General features: G+C 29.1%; 3 protein-coding genes and 2 long non-coding RNA genes across 7 annotated transcripts; 3 read left to right on the top strand and 2 right to left on the bottom strand.

The window, feature by feature from the left end:
* Positions 1-5,043: 5,043 nt before the first annotated feature.
* On the top strand, positions 5,044-5,842 carry LOC146725036 (uncharacterized). Its single transcript, XR_014925272.1, has 2 exons — positions 5,044-5,349; positions 5,675-5,842. It is a non-coding gene; the product is annotated as an uncharacterized LOC146725036 (long non-coding RNA).
* Positions 5,843-7,107: 1,265 nt separating this feature from the next.
* LOC114929801 (uncharacterized) lies at positions 7,108-11,567 on the bottom strand. 2 transcript variants are annotated; one of them, XM_085485181.1, is made up of 10 exons: positions 10,393-11,567; positions 10,178-10,302; positions 9,955-10,095; positions 9,663-9,749; positions 9,125-9,389; positions 8,846-8,961; positions 8,337-8,559; positions 8,122-8,232; positions 7,866-7,994; positions 7,108-7,559 (listed from the first exon to the last, which is right to left on the bottom strand). In XM_085485181.1, the coding sequence occupies exons 1-10, from the start codon at positions 10,658-10,660 to the stop codon at positions 7,207-7,209; spliced, it is 1,818 nt and encodes a 605-aa protein (XP_085341307.1). In that variant the 5' UTR covers positions 10,661-11,567; the 3' UTR covers positions 7,108-7,206. The 2 variants fall into 2 exon arrangements, with proteins under 2 accessions (XP_085341307.1, XP_085341315.1); XM_085485189.1 differs by having other exon boundaries at positions 8,846-8,937; positions 10,393-11,560.
* On the top strand, positions 10,762-14,668 carry LOC146725035 (uncharacterized). 2 transcript variants are annotated; one of them, XM_085485174.1, is made up of 3 exons: positions 10,762-10,983; positions 11,453-11,604; positions 12,015-14,668. In XM_085485174.1, exons 2-3 carry the CDS (start codon positions 11,460-11,462, stop codon positions 14,222-14,224), a joined length of 2,355 nt encoding a protein of 784 aa, XP_085341300.1. In that variant the 5' UTR covers positions 10,762-10,983; positions 11,453-11,459; the 3' UTR covers positions 14,225-14,668. The 2 variants fall into 2 exon arrangements, with proteins under 2 accessions (XP_085341300.1, XP_085341295.1); XM_085485169.1 differs by having other exon boundaries at positions 10,763-10,979.
* A 3,919-nt stretch (positions 14,669-18,587) lies between these two features.
* Positions 18,588-20,358, top strand: Ccdc58 (Coiled-coil domain-containing 58). Its single transcript, XM_085485102.1, has 2 exons — positions 18,588-18,717; positions 19,807-20,358. Exons 1-2 carry the CDS (start codon positions 18,622-18,624, stop codon positions 20,191-20,193), a joined length of 483 nt encoding a protein of 160 aa, XP_085341228.1. The 5' UTR covers positions 18,588-18,621; the 3' UTR covers positions 20,194-20,358.
* LOC146725033 (uncharacterized) lies at positions 19,808-22,273 on the bottom strand. Its single transcript, XR_014925244.1, has 2 exons — positions 22,059-22,273; positions 19,808-20,388 (listed from the first exon to the last, which is right to left on the bottom strand). It is a non-coding gene; the product is annotated as an uncharacterized LOC146725033 (long non-coding RNA).
* Positions 22,274-23,888: the final 1,615 nt, after the last annotated feature.

Raw genomic sequence — 23,888 nt, 5'->3', positions numbered from 1 at the left:
CTACTTTATTAAATTCTCAAGAGAGATTATTCGGAGATAAACAATTACCCGAGTCTCAAGAGGTAATCTCTCCTGACCTATCTCAAGGTTCCGGATCAATTGACAATTTTCAATATAAAATATTGTAGAACCTTTATCACCAATCACCCTTGAGGAGATTGATAATATAATTAACGAATTAGTAGAATTGACTAAGAATTCCTATCAAGACTTTACACCTTTCGAGGAATACAATTTTCCTGCTGTCTCCTGTCACGTCCTAGTGACCTTCCTACTCTCTCTATTCCTAAACTAGAAAGAATGGGGCGCTCTCTATTTTTTATGAGGCAACCTGCTTACACCGGCTATACCTTAGGGACGCCGAGAGCACGGACTATACTGTGGAACTAGGGACCGAGTATCGGGATGTTGGGGATGGGGAATTCTAGTTATTAGTGAAAAAAGGATTTCTACTAGCAATTCTTTCTAAACTATCTAATGAATTTATCAATTGGTCGACTGTAATTTCCCCGTTTAAATAGTTGTTAATTAATAGATTCAATAGCGAAAATATAATATAACTCTCAAATCTAAGGTCTTGAGAATCCCTCATGGGGTCCTATTATTAGACAATTATTTAAATTACACAATTATCGGTTTTCATGAAGTCTCGCGTTTATCGTATGTAATGGATCAAGAATGTTATCTAAACAGACGAGAAGTTGGTCTAGATTGATGTTTTCCTCTAAAACGTCTGTTAGTAGGGCGATAATTATACTTATTATCGTATGAATTTCTTCGTTAATTAATTTCCGATTTTCTTTAATAATAAATTCTGATGACATTTAAGAAATGATTCAAATATTCAAATAACTAGCGTATTGATTGATTTTAAATGAGATATCCGGACACTGTTCTTTTAAGAATTTTATTAGATCCTGAGAGATTTCTTCCTCTATTTCAGATACTAAATCGCACAGTTCTGTAAATAATGATGACTCGAAAATGTCGTCGTTGAAATTAAAAGAATTAGGTAGTTCGTCAATTGAAGGTTCAATCTTTGTATCGGGGACGGTTCTTTCGTCCGTAAAGAGGATTTTGTCAAGGGCTTGTCGCTGGAGCCAACGTAAAGTAGACGCGGCGCGGTTAGCACGAGTTTTTTTACCTGCTCTATGATTTCTTTTATTCCGACGTGCGATCTTCTGTATTAATGTCTTCATGGGAGATAGGATAGTAATGAAGAATGTAATTTAATAAGGGGATATTGTCAGGGGGATATTAATAAGGAAAATGTACAGATGGAGATTTGATCGACGTTGTATTAATACCCTCGTTAATTTATCGTTGGATTCCGACATCAATTGTATTTAGACATTAAGAAAATAATTAAATATCTAAATAATTAGCATATTGATCGATTTCAAATAATTTGTCTGGACACTGATCTTTTAATGATTGTATCAAATCCTTACAATAAATTTGTTTCTGAGAAGTATTTTCTTCTATTTGTGATACTAAATCACAAAGTTCTGCAATTAGTAATTGTTCCGAAAATTGGTCTTTTATTGTTTGTACTTTGTCAGTAGGGAAAAATTGTTCCGGTAAATTATTTCTTTCTACTTGAGATACTAATTCGTGCAATTCCGTGATTAGTAACTGCTCTGAAGAATCGGTTTCTGAACTGAATATGTTAGATGGTTCGTTTGGGAAGAATTCTATTCCGGAGTCAGGGAGGATTCTTTTGTCTGAGAGTGGTGATAACTCTGAGAAGTTAGTTCTGAGATCAAAATAATTAAGTGCTTCTTCTATTAAAGAATCAATTGAACCTGGTAATTCAGGAGTTGTGAATTCAAGGGAATTAGGAGGTTGGTTGGTCGAAGGTTTGGTCTCAATATGAGAGGGAGTTCCTTTGTTCGCTACGGGCTTATTGTCAAGATTTAGCTGAATAGATGAAGTCTTCAATCTTTTTATAGTCTCCGAAGGAAAGGTAACTTTTTCACACGATTTGACACTAGGTCTATTATCTGGTGACCGTCGCCTGAGCCAACGTAGAGTAGACGCGGCGCGGTTATGACGAGCCTTCTTACCTGCTCTGTTCTTGCGCTTCTTATGATTTTTGATCTTTTGTTTTAATGTTTTCATTTATAATACGTTATGGAATATTAAGGAAGTGGTTATCAATTTAATATGAGGATACTAATAAGGAGAATGCACCGAGGGGGATCGCGTTAATTGAATCAAATCCCATTTACTAAAGAGCTTATAACATTTGTTAAATTATTGACTCCTGGTATTGTTCTATTAGGAAAGGGAGGGTTGAGGAAGAAAAAGGCTATATCATTGCGGCAAGGCGCGCGACATAGACAATGGAATTTTTAGGAGATAGAGAAAGAAACTATATTATTGCGGCAAGGCGCGCGACATAGACAATGGAATTTTTAGGAGATAGAGGAAGAAGCTATATCATTGCGGCAAGGCGCGCGACATAGACAATGAAATTTTTAGGAGATAGAGGAAGAAGCTATATCATTGCGGCAAGACGCGCGACATAGACAATGGAATTTTTAGGAGATAAGGGTGTTGGTGGGAAAATGATTTTTAGTGCGTTATTCAGTGCTCGAGGAAATGGAAATATGAGAATGAGAATGAAGGGAATTATTAGAATAATAACAAGAATTCTGTCTTTATGCTAGAATCGATTATCTATCATTTATGTATTTTCTTATTGATAGGATATTTGGAAGGTGATTGGATAATGATTAAAAGAAATTTACGCGACCTTCGAAACTCGTTCGAATTTTTATGTAATGTCGGAATGTCGGATGATCTGTGTGATTAACAGAGTCCTACCTTTAAGACGACAAATTCTTCGTAGACCCGTGATGTGTTTGGCCAGCTTCGCTCTCTCGTAAGGACCTCGGTCGTGGGGTGCTTATGGCGAAATCAAACGCTCGATCGTGCGATGCTCTGAAGTTCTTTATTCGTCTTTTAATCATGTTACAAATTATGCGCGATTAAGAATTAAGAAGTCAGCGAGTTTGACGGCTAACCCGTGACTTGAACAATGTACTAAGTTACAAATTTACGCAGGGTTACAGCGATTAGGTGTCGTTGACAAAATTATATGTTCCGAGATTCGCGTTGCAGATAGTTATGATGATTTTAGGATGGTACGAAATTGTTGCTGCACTCTTCGGCTAGCGACAATTTAAAATGTACACTGTAACTTTCTATGATGAAATGCCGTTCTCCGGCCAGATTTTCTAGGGTTTATATACCCCTCGAAACCGAAAAATCTTGGTGTCGAGTGCGAATTTTTGGGTGGGAGAATTCCCATGAAAACGCTTTTCCAGGAAGATATCATAATAAATTTTCTTATAAAAGAAGGGGTGGTTTGGGGGTCCTGAGAAGGCAACAATTGAGCTCTTCTTATGACCAAATATGGTCAAGAGTCTATCATGACCATATAAGGTGATAGACGACGAGAAAATCTAAGAGAGAATAAGTCGTAAAAGTCTATGATTGTTGATTCTCGAGGTTCGTGACGTGCAGGTGTTAGCATCCCGAAAGACGCGGGGTTGCTTATCGTATCAAGATCGGGGGTGGTCCGGCCGACAAAGAAAGTTTAAGCGGTAGCCGCACGTTGGGGTTCTATTGTTCGCTTGCTAGCTTCTATACGTTTCTGAAATCGTCCTCTATATAATTCTCTGCTATATTCTAGTTGTTGCAATTTTGATATAATGAAATAAGTTATGATTGCTAAATTATATAGTTATGATTTCGGAACGTGGTATATTCTTATATAGTTACGGTGAAATGTTGTTATATTCATGGAATCCTTATTTATGTAAATATATTGAAAAAGGAGAATAACATCTCTGATACTAAGTTGCAAGAATCTGAGTAGTTTCAATCATTAATAATAGTGATAAAGATAGTAAGGTTCCATAAATATAATTACAATTGAGGCGCATCGTTTTCGTTATCTTATAATTTAAAGAAAAGATTTTATGGAATATTTTATGACAAATAGTCGGTCATTAGAATTTATCAATTTTTATAATTCATTCACCATTGTGTGATTAAAATATTTATTCAGACGATTTATCATTCTAATTATTCCATAAATAAGATTATACAATTTCAAACATGTCGATTATAGAGTTCACACATTGATTAATAGGTTTGCACACATTGATTATATTTCGCATTTATCGTTCATACCGTTAGGGTTGTAAGAGATGGCGACGTCTAGTAATTTATAGGTATACGCTTGTTGTGTTGGATTGGTCGCGTTGCTAGTCCCTAGACTAGTTACAACTAGAAGATTCCCTATGCTGGTATTACTAACGATAAATAATAAAAACGTCTAATTCTAAATTAAATCATTCTCAAAATAATTAATTATATGGGTTCTCGCAAGAAATGATGTAAAAGCAAAAAATTTTGGGTTTCGACCAATGGCGAGACGTCACACTCCCTATCAGAATTAGTAAGCTCAAAACCGCTAGAGTCTCACTTTGAAATCGACGACTATCCGACATATTTAAATCTTTAGTAATCTCAACTCGTAATTATTTACCGGTTATTCTAAATGTTCAAATCCTTGATAATAGAATATTACTTTATTTTAATAACAATATATTTTAATTTCCTATCTTATAGCCTAAATAGAAAATATGATTTCGAATTAATTTTAATTTTCCTAGATGCTATCATACGTTCCTATGAAACATTCCCTATTCCTAAAATTTCCCAGATCCGCAAAGTCAGTTTCAGCTTTCGGCGCACCTAGGGTATAGTCGGTGCATGCAGATTGCCCTAAATAAATAGAGAGCTAACCTTTTCTTCCTAGATCTAGAATAATAGAAGAGAAAAGAAGGTCACTCGGACGTGACACTGAATAGTTCAAATATGAACCATATTACGGAATCGAACCATTTATCGTTCTTTTTACCGAGTGTCACGACGTAGTTCACGTCTACTGTCTCAGGGGGCGCATTAGTACACGCGGCCGCTGAATCCTGGTGGCCACTCTCAGGTTTCTCTCTGGTTCTTATATTTCTACCCATCGACATATAGAATGGACTGAGCATTGCGATATGTAAACGCGCGCCTGCTTTAGAGTGAGAGGTACTACATCTGAGGCCTATGTTTGTCTCTCTTGCAAGCTTCTGATTTGTTATTTCGTCCCCCTCCAGAATTCTAGCAGTAACATAGCATTAAATTTTTGACACCTCACCTTCGCCTACTCGCTTTGGAATAACGTAAAACGTTTATCTTTATCTTTAAAAATTAAAAAATGGTTTTAAGGTGTTTTGTGTGCAAAATTACGTATGATAAAAATAAAAAGGATATACAGATGCATAAGTAAGTACATTAAAAGTATTTTTTATAGGACATTATTGTAACACATTCTTTAAACATATTGTTTTAAAGCTGTATATAATTATATTATATATACGTAACTTGCATAGTTTTGTTAAATATATATTAAAATTATATATTATATAATAAAATTAAGATATGTAATAGTATGTAATAAAAATTGTGTAAAGTAAAATTATAAAAAGTTAGGTTAGATTATGCGTTTTACAAATAAGAGATATTTAGAACATTATTTTAAATATTTTGTAATATAATAATAATTGAATTATACAATATAAAGCTAGTAATACATTATCATTATTTTCAGAGTTCCAGAAAAAGAACACATAAAGAAATTGTGGTTATCTGCATTAAACATTAAGCAGATTAGTCCAAATGCAAGAGTGTGTTCAAAACATTTTAATGAACAGGATTTCACAAATATTAGTATAGTGTGTAAATAATAATAATATTTATAATAAAATTTGTAAACATATATCTATTTATAAAACTTTATAATTAATAAAATATTAATATAAATATAATATAAATTAAAGCAAATTTATTGTTTATTTATAAATATATTAAATATATTAAAACAAATTTTAAAATAAATTCTAAAAAAATCTATTGACTACACATTTCATAGAAAAATGCACATGGTCCGCAATTTTTTTAGACGGCCCTGCAAAAAGAGAGACAAACATAGGCCTCAGATGTAGTACTTCTCACTCTAAAGCAGGCGCGCGCTTACCCATCGCGATCACAGATTAATAGACAGATCGCCAAAGGCCTGCCTAAAGAAGAGACCGCCATCTTCGTGCGATAGACTTTGCCCCTTACCGACACACTTTGCCCCTGGTTCGAGTCCGTGCTAAATTTCGTAGACTTGAACCAAAAGACTTTGCCCCTGGTTCGAGTCCGTGCTAAATTTCGTAGACTCGACCAAAAGACTTTGCCCCTGGTGCAAGTCCAGGCTAAATTTGTTTGACATTACCAACAGACTTTGCCCCTGGTGCGAATCCAGGCTAATTGATCATGAGACCAATTTGAGAGATTTGGCCCCCGTTGTGTGTGTGTGAGAGAGAGAGAGAGAGAGAGAGAGAGAGAATATTTTACATATGCATATATATACATATATATAAAATTTATTAAATATAAAAAATATATTTTTTACACATAAAATGTTTTTTTATTGAAATAATCACGATTTTAAATGTGATTTAACACCCCAGCAAACGAGAAATGATTGGATTGGATAAATTTGTATGAATAAAGTTTTTGAATACGCGAAAAAGTATTGAATTTAATAGATACTGAACACATTGAATCCGTTTTCTATACGTCTCGTTACATACAATCCTGTAAATTCTAGTGGATTTATTTAGATTCAAAAATGAAAATATGAATCGATTCCCTATTACAAAATTGTGAATTCAAGTGAATAGAGGTGGATCTAGTTCAGCAGATATGAATCCTTAAAGACGGATTCAAAAGATTTGACTTTTATTGATATATATATAGCTAGGTTAAATTCGTCTTGCTCGCTTTCGTGCTGAAAGCATCCATTCTATCTTTCTTCGATGTATTAATGAGCAAGAAAGATAGACTGATACTTTCAGCATGAAAGCGAGCAAGACGAATAGGCTAATAATCTTTTTCTGGAAAAAATATTACCAATACTAATAACTAACACTGAAAATCACAAAAAACATAACTAAAATTAACATTATAATTTTAAATAAAATAGTGCAAGGTAAAAATTGTTAATATCATATTTATTTATTTTATATGAATATTCGTAAAGTATTTCAATAAATATTACCAATAGATTAAACACAGTTTGGTCTTTTTATTATTTTAATTTGGGCTATTGTTTTGAAACTCCACGAACTCCACAATCTCCTCCATATATTCGTCACAATTTTCGTTGTCATTCTCGCCGTCATTTTCGCCGTCATTCTTTCCGTCATTCTCGCCATCATTCTCGCTTTCATTCTGGCTGTCATTCTCATCGCTATTATTTTTGCCGTTATTCTCGTAGTTATTCTTGCTGTCATTATTGCCATTATTATTGTAGTCATTCTCGTCGTCATCTGTATCAACATTCTCGACACTTTCTAATGCACAATTGCCGATATCCGATAATAATACATTATTATTATCTGTTTCATTTATTAATTCAGTCTCGATAGATGATTGCGAATCTGAAACTATACATGCATTTTAATTTACATTTATCTAATTTATATCCAAGAACAAGAAGTTATGACATCAAAATGACTCTAAAATGATTTTAAAAGTCACTTTTTTATAAATCAGGATTCATTTTAATGTCATTTTGACTTCGTCAGGACTTGTTGTTCTGCTTGAGTATTTGCTTTAATGCTATTCATTATTTGTTAATTCTGAAAAGTATATATTAAATTAATCAATAGCGGCTTATTGTTTATACAAAGCGCAAAACCTTCAAATAGCATAATGTAAATATGTGACAAATTTGCAACTGTAATGTTTACCTGTAGTGAAATCGTCATGTTGAAAATCTGCATTATTTTCTATTATAGCGTTCATCTCTTGCAATTGTTTGTTTAATTCATCCACGTTCGATTGGCTTAATTTTTTCTTTGTTTGCAATTGCCTCGATTCTAAAAATATTAATTTATAAATATTATTAATATTATTAATATTATTAATATTATTAATTTAATAATATACTTATGTTTCAATATTACATTATCACTATCGCAAATACATATAAGCACATATATTTACTTTTCATACTTGCCAGTTTCCTTCTCATATATTCTTTTGCTTTATCTACCTCTTCATCTGCCTCAATTTCACTCATTCTCTTTTCGGTCAGTAACCAATGGCGAAATATTGCTGTGAATTATATATATACAAGTATATTACATAATTAATTTGAAATTTTCGTAGTTATGTACAGCAACGATTAATATTACAAAACCAAAGTAATTATTATTAACCTTTTATCGCCAACACTTTTATTGGATCCAATTTCTTGTACGCTTTTCGAATGTCCGCTTTCGTCCTGTTGCTTGGTTTTCCTGACAAGGTACTGTTCAGTAATGTCTTATAAGGAAACAGAACTAGCATCATTTCGGCTACAAACATGCTGGGTGTCGTAGCAGTACCAATTACTAAGGCATAACTTTCTGTCGATATCCATACGTTATGCCCCAGATATATCTAAAAAAACAAACAACTAGTAAATATAATTATTATAAGATATAAGTAAATTCAGAAATTCAGTACATATTTCTAAATTATATACATATTTTATTCCTTTGTAATTATGCAGGATGTTCCAGTATTTGCTGTAAGTACTGAAAACGTTTATCATATTTTAATAGAATGCATCTGACAAAGATAACAAAATGCTATTAGGTACTCGTTGCAAATACTAGAACACATTCACAGTACATCAATAACGAGATTATAAAAATATATATGCATATTTCGTTAAGCAATTTACCTTCTCAGTATCTGCTTCAATATATCCAACCGCTATTTTAATCGGATTTAAGACGTCTGTAGTTTCAGCATTTTTTAACTCTTGTAATGTTGCTGCACCAGAGGAATGAGAACATGCTGTTATAACTTTATGTTAACCATGTGTTACATTTCATTAAATATAACCCAGACAACATAATGTCTTAAATCAAGACATAAGACGTATTAAAGACGTCTTATACGAGTATATGTCTTGATTTAAAACATTATGTTTTGTCTGGGAAGCTAGTTAAACACGAACCTTTTATTTGGCCGAAATGTTGGATTGCAGATTTTTGCAATTCTTTGTTGAGATTTCGTATCTCATTTAATTCATTTGTGAGTTTTTCAATTTTCTCTTCTTTCTGTAAAATTTCTCTTGACAATGCCGTTTTCTCCTCTGTCCATATTATTTGTTTTACGTTTAAGTCATCTTTCACGGATTGCAATTCCTTCTTGAAGAAGTCTACTTGATTTTTGTACGCTTCTGCTGCTGCTTTATGCGATTTGACACTACATTCACTTATCTAAAAAAGTACAAAAAAATACATATATTAATACATAGATATAAAATAAATAAATGTATCAATGCATACTCATTGTTACGATATTTAAAAAACTCTAAAACTGAACTCTAAGATTGAACAAATTATAACAAAAGGCATGAGATGCCCAAATTATATTTACATATAATATATCTGTAGCTTATCAGCATAAGCAGTGAAGCTCATACTTGAATTTACGCTTGAAAATATCTTATCAACATTTTGCTACATAATTGCAAAATAATAATATTTTACCTCCGTAAGCTTTTGTTTCTTGAGCAAAACACATTTGTTTGATTGTACAGGAGTTATGGCATCTCGCTTTTTCCTTGAATCTGTCACCTGTAAATCATATTTTATATATATTATGATATTGTACAAAATATATTGTATGATAATCATATTAGTCTATAAATGCTGAGGTAAATTGAAACTTTTCAAATCAATATGAAGGCTAGCTTTACTTGTCGATGGAGAATAAGATTAAAAGGAACTCTTTTAGTTCGTTATATTATATATTTTACACAAAAATGTAAAACAAACGTACTAATGATGTAATAGGTGTTGATGTCACTTTATTGTTCAGTTGCGATGTTGTCATCATCATCTCTCGCTCAATTTGCTCATCCCGCAAAATTTGCAAACGGTTTTGCAAATTAGTGTCAACATTGGTATCAAGCTTATCATTCTACAAATATTATTTAAAACATTATTTAAGTTAATTGATAGAAACGTGCACATTTGCAGAGACGTAAAATAGAATTTATTACCTTCTTTTTTGCTGGTGTTTCTTCAGCTGATGAATTAAAACTGTCTGATGGTGATGCAAGATGTTTAATGGGCTTCACTACCGGTCTTTTGGATTGAATTATTTTAGATAGTTCTTCCAATGACTCTGCAAAGGATATATGTAAATAAAAATTTATTTCGATTTTTATTTGCTGAGACTCATAAATATTGTACAATTTTTTATTGGAATTATTACCATTCACAAGAATCACTTGTGCATGCGAATATTTTCCTGTCACTGGATGTTTCACTTTATAAAGTTTATTTTTATCAATGTTTTTCACGTCTGACCTTTTCACTTTAATGTCTTCAATGGCAACTACCTTCATACACGAGGAAGCGCCGAAACTCGCGAATTTCACATAAGCAAACATTTGGAACTTATTTACAACAATTATAATTATAACAATTAATATAATATCAAACGGTATTTTGGAATGTTTAACGAATACACGGTGATACATGGTATAAAAACGCTCGGACTTTACGAAGAAAAGTATAGATTCAAATCGCGCGTCATTTGTCCACACACAATGCGCAGCGAAAGCGCGACGTCACATTCGAGTAGATTCGGCAACAATCGGTAGTTATTCGGACACCGAACTGCGAATGCGAACTTTGGCTGTGTTCCGATATTCACAGCCAAAGTCTGGTTGTAGTGTGGTGAACGCATGTGTCTCATATCTAAAACGACTTCAGCCTACATAATTGTCCTACATAATTGTAATAGGATATTTATTAAAAGTGAAAGAGAATAGAAGAAAAAATGTAATCGAGGATTAGGTATGTACGTGCGATTTTCTGAATTGATAAATGCAAAGTAGTGTAAGTGCACAGTATATGTTTTTGTGCTATTATGCTTTATAAATTATCTGTTTACACGTTACGCACACATTAGCTGTTTGTTTTGCAGAAAAGGTCTTGTACTTTCTGCATTTTTTTTCGAAATACATGAATATAAAATAAACGTGCAAAACCTAACCTAAAATTTATTGCAAAAACTTTATTTTAAATTTATTGCATGAACTTTCTTTTAAAAAGAACAGAGATTGTATTGCTGCAAAAAAACTGAAACCGCGTTCCAGTATTTACAAGTTAAAAGCATCGTTTATCTTTTGTAACAAGACATTGATTTTTGCATGCAATATAAAGAACATCTTTCGTTAAACAAATTTGTTTTTCACACATGTGTTGTTCATTGCAAGTATTTATTTATAATATACAAACTGCATTTTCAATATATTTATCACTTGCAGAGTGAAAATGAATCAATCGCACAGAAAACGAAAGAAGCTTCATCTGGATCCAACGTACGACAGAAGATTGTTATCAATATCAACTCGTCGTAAATGGAATAAAATACTTAACACAGTTTTACCAAGGATACTACTTAATGCAAACAAAAAAGGTAATACTTTTCACTCTATACAGATTTCTTATGCTTATATGCAGAAAAACATTTGCAAATATTGAATCACTTTACCTTTTTTTCTAAACTTGGCATAACGCCTCCATTTTGATTAAGCTATTCAAGCCAAATAATTTTTATATATATTATTATATATATATTATATATATTACATATTATTATACCATTGCTAATGTAATTTAAACTTATCAATAATTTTTTTCTTGTAATTTTTTCGTCTTTTATTGATGGCTTAATGGCACTCATTTTAAAAACATGGGCTCGGTTCCACAAACTATTGTTACAAAAAGCTGTATATTACATATTTATTGTTCTTCTAACTATAAAAAAATAAAAAAAGAATAAGTTCAGAAAATATTTCAATACTGCAATACAATGGCTCTATGTAGGTCATATGAATGATTATGCTGAAAATGAACCTGAGAATGTGCAACCAGAAGACGAAGATAGCTGCAACAATAATAACGACGATTCAGAAGAAATACAATCTGAAGATGAAGATAGTAACAATGATGGCGAGGATTCGGAAGAAATAAATCCGAGGACAATCACTGATGATTTTACAGAAAGAAGCAATTCAGAACGTGATAAAAGTAAAATAATGTTTAAAGAATCTGATTTAACAGTCAATAGTGTTATGCGTATGGTTGCAGGGTATTCATTGCGGTTTGGACTGTCGAATAACGCGAGAAAAAGTTTAATTAATGTCCTTAAATTTTGTGCAGGGCCTAATTTTACACAACTTAATGTTTCGAATTATTATTTTGACAAAACATTTGACCCACCTAATGACAAAATACTGTTTCATTACTATTGTACAGATTGCTATTGTGAAATATACCGTACTAGAAAAGAAGATTTTGTTAATATAACTAAATTATGCGAACTTTGTGATAAAGAGTATAACTTAAATTTGTCGTGCGAGAACTTTTTTTTATCTATTGATTTACGTTATCAAATAGAGTTACTTTTAAAGGCTAAAAGTATTCGCACAGCATATATGCAGAGTATTAATTCAAGAAAAGGTACACAGCAATATAATTATATTAATGACATACATGACGGTGAATTACATAAAAAAGTAATTGCTAATTCAGCACACATTGTAAGTTATAATATCAGCACAGATGGAGCACCTTTAGGACATAAAACTAAACGTAGTATTTGGCCTTTGTCAGTAATTTTGAACGATTTGCCACCCAAGATTAGATTTGAAAATGTTTTATTAGCAGGTATTATGGTTGTAAAGCAAGAACCGACTCCTAAACTGATGAATTTATATCTTACAGTGTTTGTAGAACAAGCAGATGCTTTAAGAGAAAAAGGTATTTCTATGACTCTTGATAGTGGTCAAACCACATTCACATCAACAACGTTATGCTTTTCAACAGATTCTGTTGCTCGAGCGTTGACACAATATCGAGTAAAATATAATGGTTATTTTGGTTGTAGTTATTGTTATCAAAAAGGAACATATATATCGACTATGCGATATCCTTTTGTAAATGAAAATCCGGAATTAAGAACTCATGAATCCCATATGCGAGATATACAACAGTTTCATTCAAGCCAATCTTTAATACAATCTCGAGGAGTAAAAGGCAATTCAGTATTGAACTCAATTTTAAATTTTGATATGGTATGGGGCTTTCCTTTCGACTACATGCATACAATTCTGTTAGGGGTTGTTAAGCATATTTGGGAATTATGGGTAAAAACATTGTCGATACATTTAACTGCTGCTAAAATTAAGAATATTGATGAAAGCTTACTTAAAATCAAACCACCTCATGACGTGAAAAAATTACCACATGTAATATCCGATCAAAGTAATTACAAAGCAAAAGATTGGAAATTATGGCTATTATATTATAGCATTCCAATATGTTTAGACTATATCCCCAAAAAGTATTTACACCATTATGCTTTACTTGTAAAGTGTACTTATATTTTGTTAAAATCAAATATTACAAATGCTGAACTTAATAAGTGCGAACAAGATTTAATGATCTTTGTTGCTTTGTTTGAGGTCCTATATGGAAAAGAATCAATGCGGTTTAATGTGCATTTGTTGCTCCATGCTGTTCAATCTGTTCGGAAGTGTGGACCTTTATGGGCTACATCAACCTTCCCTTTTGAATGTAATATTTATTTGTTAAAGCAGCTAGTTAATGGACCAAAGGGCGTTGAGCAGCAAATAGCTAAAAAGTCATTACAGATTTTGTCATATAAAGTAGGAATGTCAAGTAGTTCATCGCCGAATCATGTAAAAGCGTTTTGTGAGCAATTGTTCATGAAAAATCAGTCGACTGTAAATGTTGAAGTAAATGATGGAGTAGTATTTTATGATTCACAACATGTATATATCTCAGATAGCGCTCCAGTTACAACAAAACGGATATATAACAAATGTATATATAATAATCAGGTGTACCATAGTAAAAATTATAAACGATCAAAAAAATGGAACGACACTATTGTACAGTTAAAATGCGGAAAAATTGTTAGAATCGATGATATAATTAATGTACCTGAAACAGGATGCCACTTCTTAGTTACCACATTCGTTGCCGAAAAAGTAATTTTACGTGCAAATTAATGCACTGTCGATGAAACAACGTCTCCAGATGAGACATTAGCAAGAATTGGTGACATTGATATGCCACATATGTGGAAATTTGTAGAAGAGACGGGCCAACGATTTGTAATTTCAATTCATGATGTTTGTTCGAAAATGGTTGTCATGGACGTAGGAACTGAGCAATTTATTTGCGCTATGCCAAATATATTCGAGATTGACTAAATAAAAGTTCGCAATTTCCTATATTTTGTGTTTCTTTTTATATATATAATATAAATCGATAGTTTAGCACAAGGATTATTATAATAAATTATGTGTATAATGTATACTAAATAATAATGAACTATTATATTATGTACACTTTTATTCCATATATAATGGATTATTATTATAATTATATGATTTTAATTACATGATGTCTTATAAAATGTTAATAAAATACACTATCTAGTAATAACATAACGTTATATATTTTGTAATTTTTATGTCACTGTTCTATATCACCTTGAAATATTTTTAAATCGAAAATTCTATATGTGTATTTGAATATTAATTTTTTAAATCAAAAGTTGGCTTTTTTGTCGAATTTACACGAATTGACAGTATTTGACGTCCAACTATTATTTCAGTGAATTTAAATGTTCTCGTTTCAATATCATACAATAAATTCAAACGCATTGGTCACGTTCATTGCGTTGTGCATTAAGTGTGATACCAAAAGCAAATGGCCAATTCACAATTATAGATTCAAACAAATTGATCGTACGTTTATTGCGTTGTACATTGAATGTGATACCAAAAGCAAATGGTTAATTTACAATTATGGATTCAAACAGATTGATAGCAAGTTTCTTTCGATGTTCATTGAATAATATACAAAAAGTAAATGACCAATCCGTACTTATGGATTCAAACGGATTGGTCGCACGTTTAATTTCTATGCACATTGGGTGAAATACCGAAAGCAAATAGCCAATCCGTAATTACTGATTCAAACGAATTACGGATAGAAAATGGATTCAACAAATCCAAAAATTTGATTCGATATCGGTTCAATGAATTATTATCAATATTTTTAAATTTTTTTTCGTTTGCTGGGACAGTGTTCAAAAATTTTTTAATTAAATTTTTTAATTAAATTTTATTAAAGAAAATTACTTGAAATTTTTTACATTAAGAATTTAAAGGCTCCTTATTCTCTTGTAGAAATTTATCACTACGCCAATTAATCACTTATTTCGAGTATTTAAAATACTATAATATACAGTAATTTAAGTATTCGAAATAAAAGTGATTAATTACTCAAAATAAGTGATAAATTGGCGTTACTAGTAATAAATTTCTATAAGGGTTGAAATAAAGTATAAGAGATAAATAGGCTATATGTGAGCCGTATGCGAAATGTGAGATGTAAGACGCATATTAAAATTTAATTTTTCGATATAACTTTCAAAAATGTACACGAGGTACAAAAAATTAGCTTGGACATTTGTAAGACTTAAAATTGGGATTAATTCTCAATTCTATTAATTAAATTTCGATATAACACACCTTACATCCGCGCACGGCTCACATATAGCCCATTTATTAGTGCAATTTTTAAGTTCCTTATTTTTCAAAGTTCACCTTTTTACGTTATCAAATATTTTTGGTACGTTTTCAAGAATTTTATATTTTTACTTACCGCAGTTTCTTATCCAAATGTAAAATCTTTTATCGCAGTCTATAAAAAATTGAAACAATTTACAATTTTATGATATATTATTATTACAATTTCTATATATATGCACATCTGTCAAATATCGTGATTTATTTCACATTATTATTATCTATTTTAATAAAAAAAAAAAAAAAACATTTGCAACAATCAAAAATAAACCGCCTGCCGCGAACGGAAAATGCCAAGAAAGCACGCAATTTCCGCGAATCTCGTAATTTTTTTGAAAAATCAACAATTTCAACGAAATTGTAAATTCTTCATATCATTGCACAAGTATAATTCACAATAATAATTTTCAGTAACTACGATAAAAAATCGTATACTGAAAACCGCAAACGAAGGTGCAATGGGAGTAAGAGTAAAGTCTGTGATAAAATTAATTGGCAATAGAAAATTAATAATTTTCAAATAGAAAAATTTTGAAATTACCGAGGATTTACAAATAATAAAGTAAAAATATTAAATAATTTATGTTTTCGAATTTTGCTCGCGGAGAGGATCTTTAAAACAAGATTTTTAGAAGAGAGGACCTTTAAAATATAAACAGGCAAAAACGTTGGAAAAATTAAAGCGCGCGTTTAAACAGATAAACGCAATGAAATAGATACGCAATTGTTTTTACTTATCGCTGTAAGCTCACAAGCTTCTGACGTGCTATACACTTTTATATAATATATACAGGGTGTCCGGTAACTAACGGACCAATGATTAAGGGCGGATTCTCTGGCCAATTTGGAGACGATTTTTCCTTAGCAAAAATGTTGAGAAGTCAATAATTTTCGAGTTATAAGCGATTGAAAAAAATAGGTTTTTTGAAAACTAAACGTTTTGGAGTTAAAAGTCTAACATAATTACATTCTTCAGTTAATTTCAGGTAGAGTTTACTATAATAAAATTTTAATTTAAGGCTTAGTTATAAAGATACATAATGACAAAGATTGGAAAGTTGTAAAAAATGATGACCTTTTTCGACATTTTCGCTGAGGAAAAATCGTTCCCAAATTGACCAAAGAATCCATTTGTAATCATTGGTCTGTTAGTTACCGGACACCCTGCATATTGGACACGAGTTTCGTTTGTTTCAGATTCTCGAGAGTTGAAGTAGGAACATACGAGTATCATATATCGTTTGTGACTTGCCGAATGAAAGCAAGACAGAGAGCGAACAAGATGATGAGCTTAATAGCTCATAATGTTATAAATAAATAAATAAAAAATTATAACCTGACCTACTAGTTATTGAATCTTTTTTTAATAAAATGTTTCATTATTATTATCATCTAAGTCTAAGTCGTTTAATTACTTTTTAGTTTTTTAATAATTAATTTAATTTATTCTAGTCATTTTTATATGAGAAAAATAATATCACGTATACGTTTTATAATGAATTAATATATTTCGGGAACCGAATTATATATTCTTAATAATATAAAAGTGTTCAAAAATTATATTTGACTTTTAATTTTAATTATTTTTTAGCAAAGAGTTCCGAAATCTCTTACACACATAATGGGGATTTTTTTCATCCATATAATTCGCAATTAAGTATATATGTTAATTATTAATTTTAATAAAATAAAAATTAAAATTAAAGGTCAAATATAATTTTTAAACACAAATATATTAAATTAATTATAAAACGTATACCCATGATAGTATTTTTCTCGTACAAAAATAATTAGAGTAAATTAAATTAATCATAAAAGATTAAAAATTAATTAAAGAATTTAAACTTATATTTTATATAATAATAATAAAACATTTTATTACGTCAAACCGTCGTGAAATAATTAAATAAAATTTGCTAGTTACGTCAAAGTCAAGTTTTCTAAGCTTATAAAACATTTTATTAAAAAATAGATTCAATAAATATAAGTACATGTTATATATATACTTATATTTATTGAATCTGTTTTTTTTATAAAATGTTTTATTATTATCATATATAATATAAATTATTTAATTATTTTTTTATTTTTTTATGAGTAATTTAATTTATTCTAGTTATTTTTGTACGAGAAAAATACTATTACGGGTATACGTTTTATAACGAATTAAATATATTTATGTTCAAAAATTATATTTGACCTTTAATTTTAATTTTGTATTTTATTGAAATTAATAATTAACATATATACTTAATTGCGAATTATATGGATGAACAAAATCCCTATTATGTGTGTAAGAGATTTCGGAACTCTTTGCTAAAATAATTAAAATTAAAAGTCAAATATAATTTTTGAACACTTTTATATTATTAAAAATATATAATTCGACTCTCGAAATATATTAATTCATTATAAAACGTATATGTATTAGTATTTTTCACATATTAAAATGATTAGAATAAATTAAATTAATTATTAAAAAACTAAAAATTAATTAAACGACTTAGACTTAGATGATAATAATAATGAAACATTTATTAAAAAATAATTATAATAGGTCAGGTTAATATTTTATTTATTTATAACATCATAAAATTCTGTCCTTTCCGAAATACGCGAACGCTACGAAAATATAAATTTCGTACATGCCGCCGGACGAGTTCATGAGCATGAGACGCTCTTATCTTGAGAACGTATTAATAGTTACTGCATTGACCACTACTACGATATGGCGCTGAAATCAGTGAGAAATGCTGGTCTCTCCTTCATCCAGACCTTTGGCGATCTGTCTATTAATCTGTGTCGCGATGCTCAGTCCATTCTTATATGTCGATGTTTCTACCATTTCTAACCTAAAAATGGCAGCCGCGAACGTGGAGTGCGGCGATTTTTTAGAATTTCAGGTATTTCCGAAAGTATAGAAATAACTCGTATATTTTTACACTGCATTATACGAAGATAGCAAATGTATATATATTTTGTAATATTCAAAATATCATAAGTACAAATTATAAAAATACTAGCATAAAAATTTTTAGCTGATAATTTTATATTTATTATATATTATATGGAAGAAATATATATTAAGTAAATATTATAAGTATATAACATAAAAAGATAACTAAGATATTAAATAAATAGAATCTCTATTTAGCATAAAATTGTCTCATGTATATATGCAGCTCAAAAGTTTGAAACACTACAGTTTTAGAAAATATAATTTATATTTTTTTTTATAAAGATAACTATTTTGTTAAAAATACCTGTTTATATTTATAAACGTGCATTATTTTTATAAAATTTAAAATTAAAATAATTATGCATTTAAAATATATAACATCATAGCATATGCTTAACTGAATTATATGTAAGAAGTAGAACACTATAGTCCTACTACTAAAGAAGATTTTTGGAAAATTCTACAAAAGATTTACAAAACCTTGGTACAGTTAATTTTTCGAAAAAAAACTGAAACTATCAAAAATTAATCAGAATGCTAAAATTGTATTATGTGATCAAAATAAAGATATGATACTTTTGTGAATAAATACTTTTGTGAATAAAAATTTTATAGTATAATTATATACTATATACTATAAAATTTTATAGTATATATTCATAATTAAGTATCAATATTTCATAAAATCATTGTATCTATGTGAGAGAAATATAAGTTTATTTATCATAATAAAAATTTCATAGAATACCTCAAATTTTTGAGCGACAGTGTGTGTATGTGTGTGTGTGTGTGTGTGTGTGTAAAATTGCATATTTATATATACATTTGCATTTACAATTACTTAATTTTACTTTCCTAACTTTTAAATAAAGTTGCATATATATATATATATATATATATATATATATATATGTATGTATGTATATAATGTAATATAACACAGTATATTACATTTTTATATTATTTAAAATATATAATATATAAATAAATAATTATTTAGAGATGACTATAGTAAAATTATATTCTATTTCAGGATACATTAAAAAAAATGCGATTGTTAGATGACAAAATAATTTATATGTTGAACACTACAGTTCCAACTGAATCCTTCAAAGGCCAAATGGATCCTACTACACAATGTAAAGACTTATTCCAGCAAATAGAATCTGTTCATACACAAAGAGAACAAGCAATTACAAAATGCTTGAACATCGCTAAGGAAAAAATAATACAATTAAAAAATTTGAGAGATAATGGTGATGAGCGTCCATCATTAATAAGAAATTTGAGAAGAGAACAGACTACATTAAGATTATTACAAGCTGAGCTTAATATAGAGGAAGTTCTTAAAAAACGTACAGTACAAGTTTATTATGAAAAGTGCCGTGCATTTTACAAATCACCACATATGAACATATAGAGCTAATGAATAAATACAACAGAAAATATATTGGTTATCTAATTGCTATAATATTTAAATTGTTATACATACAGTAATTTTATAAACAGTAGATGTTAGTAATAATTTGTTCTTCATAATTATTTTGTAATGCAGATATACAATATATACCAATACTTTTATGAATGAGAATTATTTTTATTCTAATTGCACCATCTGTAAGGATAAATAAAAATATGACAGATATAAATCATAGAGATACACATTATTATGTATGCTGCAAGTAATTGGAGTACTGAAATTGAATGAATAAAAATCAAGTATCTATAATATATAATACACAGTGACAAATAAGTTGAAAATGCTGAAACTAAACTGTTATTTCTTCTCTGTTTTAAGTACATTTGCATGTATTATTTCGTGAACTAGAGATGTATCAATTTTATTTTAATTACCATTGAAATCATTGTATATACTATTAATCATGTGCAAAATATATAATAGCTCAATATAAAAATGTTCAGCATGCCCACGCTAGAAATTCAAATTTGAATTTATTAGTCATGAGTGCTAATCACTGCCGTAATTAGAGAAATGTCGTCAATGTCCCATATTGGACGCAAGTTTTAGAGGGGCAGTCAAGGTGATAAAATAAAAGTTTAACAAAATTTTATTTAAATTGTGAAAAAATATATTTATACATATATTTAAATGTCGATATAACAGTTATCGATATAACTTTAACAATATTTTTGACATTGTAATTTCATGTGGAGTTTTAGTAAATTGAAACTGATCAAAACATATTTGTTAGATCCTTATGATACTGATAAAATTATTTTGTGCAATAATAAATATTTTTTAAAAATATTGTTAGTAAAGTTATTTTGTGTAAAAATAGATATCTTTTAAATATTCACTATTCCTTTTTGTTCAATGTTTTAATTTATTATTTATTATGCACTAAAGAGTCTTTACTTATAATTAGTTTAAGGATATTTACAGTGTTACAGTGGTCAACAGTGTTGGGTAGTATCTATTACAGATACAGTATCTAGGTACATTTTGTGTATCTAAACCAGTATCTGAGATGTTCCAATTAAAGTATCTGTATCTGTGTCTAGATATATAAAACATAGTATCTGAACTATTTCTCTCAAATATATTTTTCACATATTTCTTTAAATTGCTCAACTTTTCAAATTTTTAAAAGACCAAGACCACAAGTAGAAACAGCTGACCGTGCGTGGAAGTTCTTTCTTATTTGTCAGAAAAACAAAAAGATCGCATAAATATATAACGCATTTTTCTTATATGAAACATTTGTTTTTGAAGTGCAACACAATTATATATCATCGCATCAACATCAGTTGAGCGATTATTTATCATTGATCAAATTTTAGTATCATGGAAAAAGAGTTTAGTGACGATATCTTTGAAGCATTTCTATGCGTTAAGACTAAACGAATAAAATTGTAAACAAAAAATAATAACACAAAATTTATTTAGTATATTTTGAGCATATTACAATTATGATAAAATAAAGACTCCCGTATATACTCGATTGCCAAGTCTGCGTTGACAATGATGACTTAATTCAAAACCGTGGAAATAAGAAATCTCTATAGTGTTTTATCGACAAAAGATATGAAATAATGAACAAAAATAATGTAATTAGTAAATAATATGATTTTGTTTATTAATAATAAACATAAATGTCATTTAAACAAACTAAATTATTTTTGCAACTTATATAGCGTTATTTTTCGTTTACTATGCAGTGTTTTTATGTTTAGAATAATTGTGGTGTTAAAATATACTGAAGACTTTTATTTTGGCTTAATTTAATATGTGAAAGTAAATATTTATTTAATTTATTTAATTACCTGTTAAACAGCTGATTTTCGTTCTTGCGAATAGGTTCAATTCAATTCGACATCTATATTAGTTATTGATTACACAAAAAAGTTTTCGGTATATGTGTCTTTTACATGTCAGTCGTTCTATCAATTTCAAACGCTATTTTATTGAAAAACATTTTCATTTTAACGTAAATCGTAAGAATTTTCATGGTATATTTTTTCTCTTCTGACGTCATCAATCCAAGATGGCTGTGGTGAATATGCAGCAGCCTTAAAGTATCTGACTATCTGTATCTAGATACATTTTTCACATGTATCTGTATCTACATATATCAAGATATATTATAAATCCATCACTGTTCCATGAATTATTTCGATATTTATACTTTTAAAAAATTAATTTTTATTTTTCATAATTAAATAAATTATGATAAAAATGATAATAATAATAAATACTCAGACAGCACACAATATTTATGATAAAGATTCATAAATATTTATGAATATATAGAATGAATATGTAGAATCTTAAGAAATTTTGTTTAACCTTTTTATATTTGGCTGACAATTAGAATTTTCTGAAACTATTGGACTCTGTTATTTAAAAACAAATAGAATTAAAAAAAAATTATTTTTAATACAAGAAACTTGTCAATTTCTTTAACATTTACAGTACAAAAATTATATAAAGTAATTTATTAATCAAATTTTACATTAAACAATGTGATAATCAAGCTCATATCTAATGAAAATTAATACACTAGGAAAAGGCTTTTACACGAGCAAATATGGATGACTAAGAAAAATTATTGTATTTAAATATAAAATTTACAAAATTCGTGCAAGACGTTTCTATTAAATTCCGTATAAAAGTTTAATTGTACGCTATTGTTAACATAGATCGAACATTAATTATTTCTGAGCACCGAAATTAATACGAAGAACATGGACATAGTATATTTTATAATGCTAAAAAGACAACTATAGCTTTAGGATGAAATCTTTAGACCGTTATTATATGTAATTGTATTGAACTTTGCGATTGAGAAGTCACAAGTAAGTGACGAAACATCTTGCACGAATTTTGTAAATTTTATATTTAAATACAGTAATTTTTCTTAGTCATCTATATTTGCTCGTGTAAAAACCTTTTCCTATTGTACAAATTTTTCATAAAAAAATGAAAACTATAATAAACAAAAAATTATGAAATTGTAATATATGATAATAAAAGTAATTTTTTAATAATATATATGTATATAGGATTTTGTATAATATTAGCAAAATTAATAGTTTTGTACTCAAAATTTAAATATTTTATTTAAATTTATTTCCAATTAATAACTGAATAGTTCACTTTTTTGTTACTTTATAAATCATTATTTCTAAACTCTAAAGAATATATATAATTTTACTATTGTGCATATACATATGTATACATGTTCCGCAACGTGATGTTCACACTGAAACTATATGTATTCTTAGTGTCATTCTAAGTTAAAAAGTCTTAATACACATATGCCCTAAAGTCGATTGTTTTAAAGTTATGGCGAAAAAATGCAAAAGTAATTATTTATGTATTTATTTATAATTTTTAATTATTTACACATTTATTTCCTATTTATTTTTTTACTATGACAACGCAATTGTTTTTTATAATGCCAGTCACGTAAGTTTGATTTTCGATTGCTGTTTTTAGTGTGTGAAAAACGGCTTATTTCTCGATTCAATGTATGACTCATTTTATCGCACATGTGCAAGAAAAGCACCTTAATTATGACTTATCAACTGGTATAAAAAACAGATAATTATAATATATATATATATATATATATATATATATATATAATATAT

Source organism: Nylanderia fulva, unplaced genomic scaffold (genome assembly GCF_048542155.1).
Source record: "Nylanderia fulva isolate GAGA-0341 unplaced genomic scaffold, ASM4854215v1 Scaffold107, whole genome shotgun sequence".
Lineage (NCBI taxonomy): Eukaryota > Metazoa > Arthropoda > Insecta > Hymenoptera > Formicidae > Nylanderia > Nylanderia fulva.
This window is presented reverse-complemented; position numbering and strand designations above follow the sequence as displayed.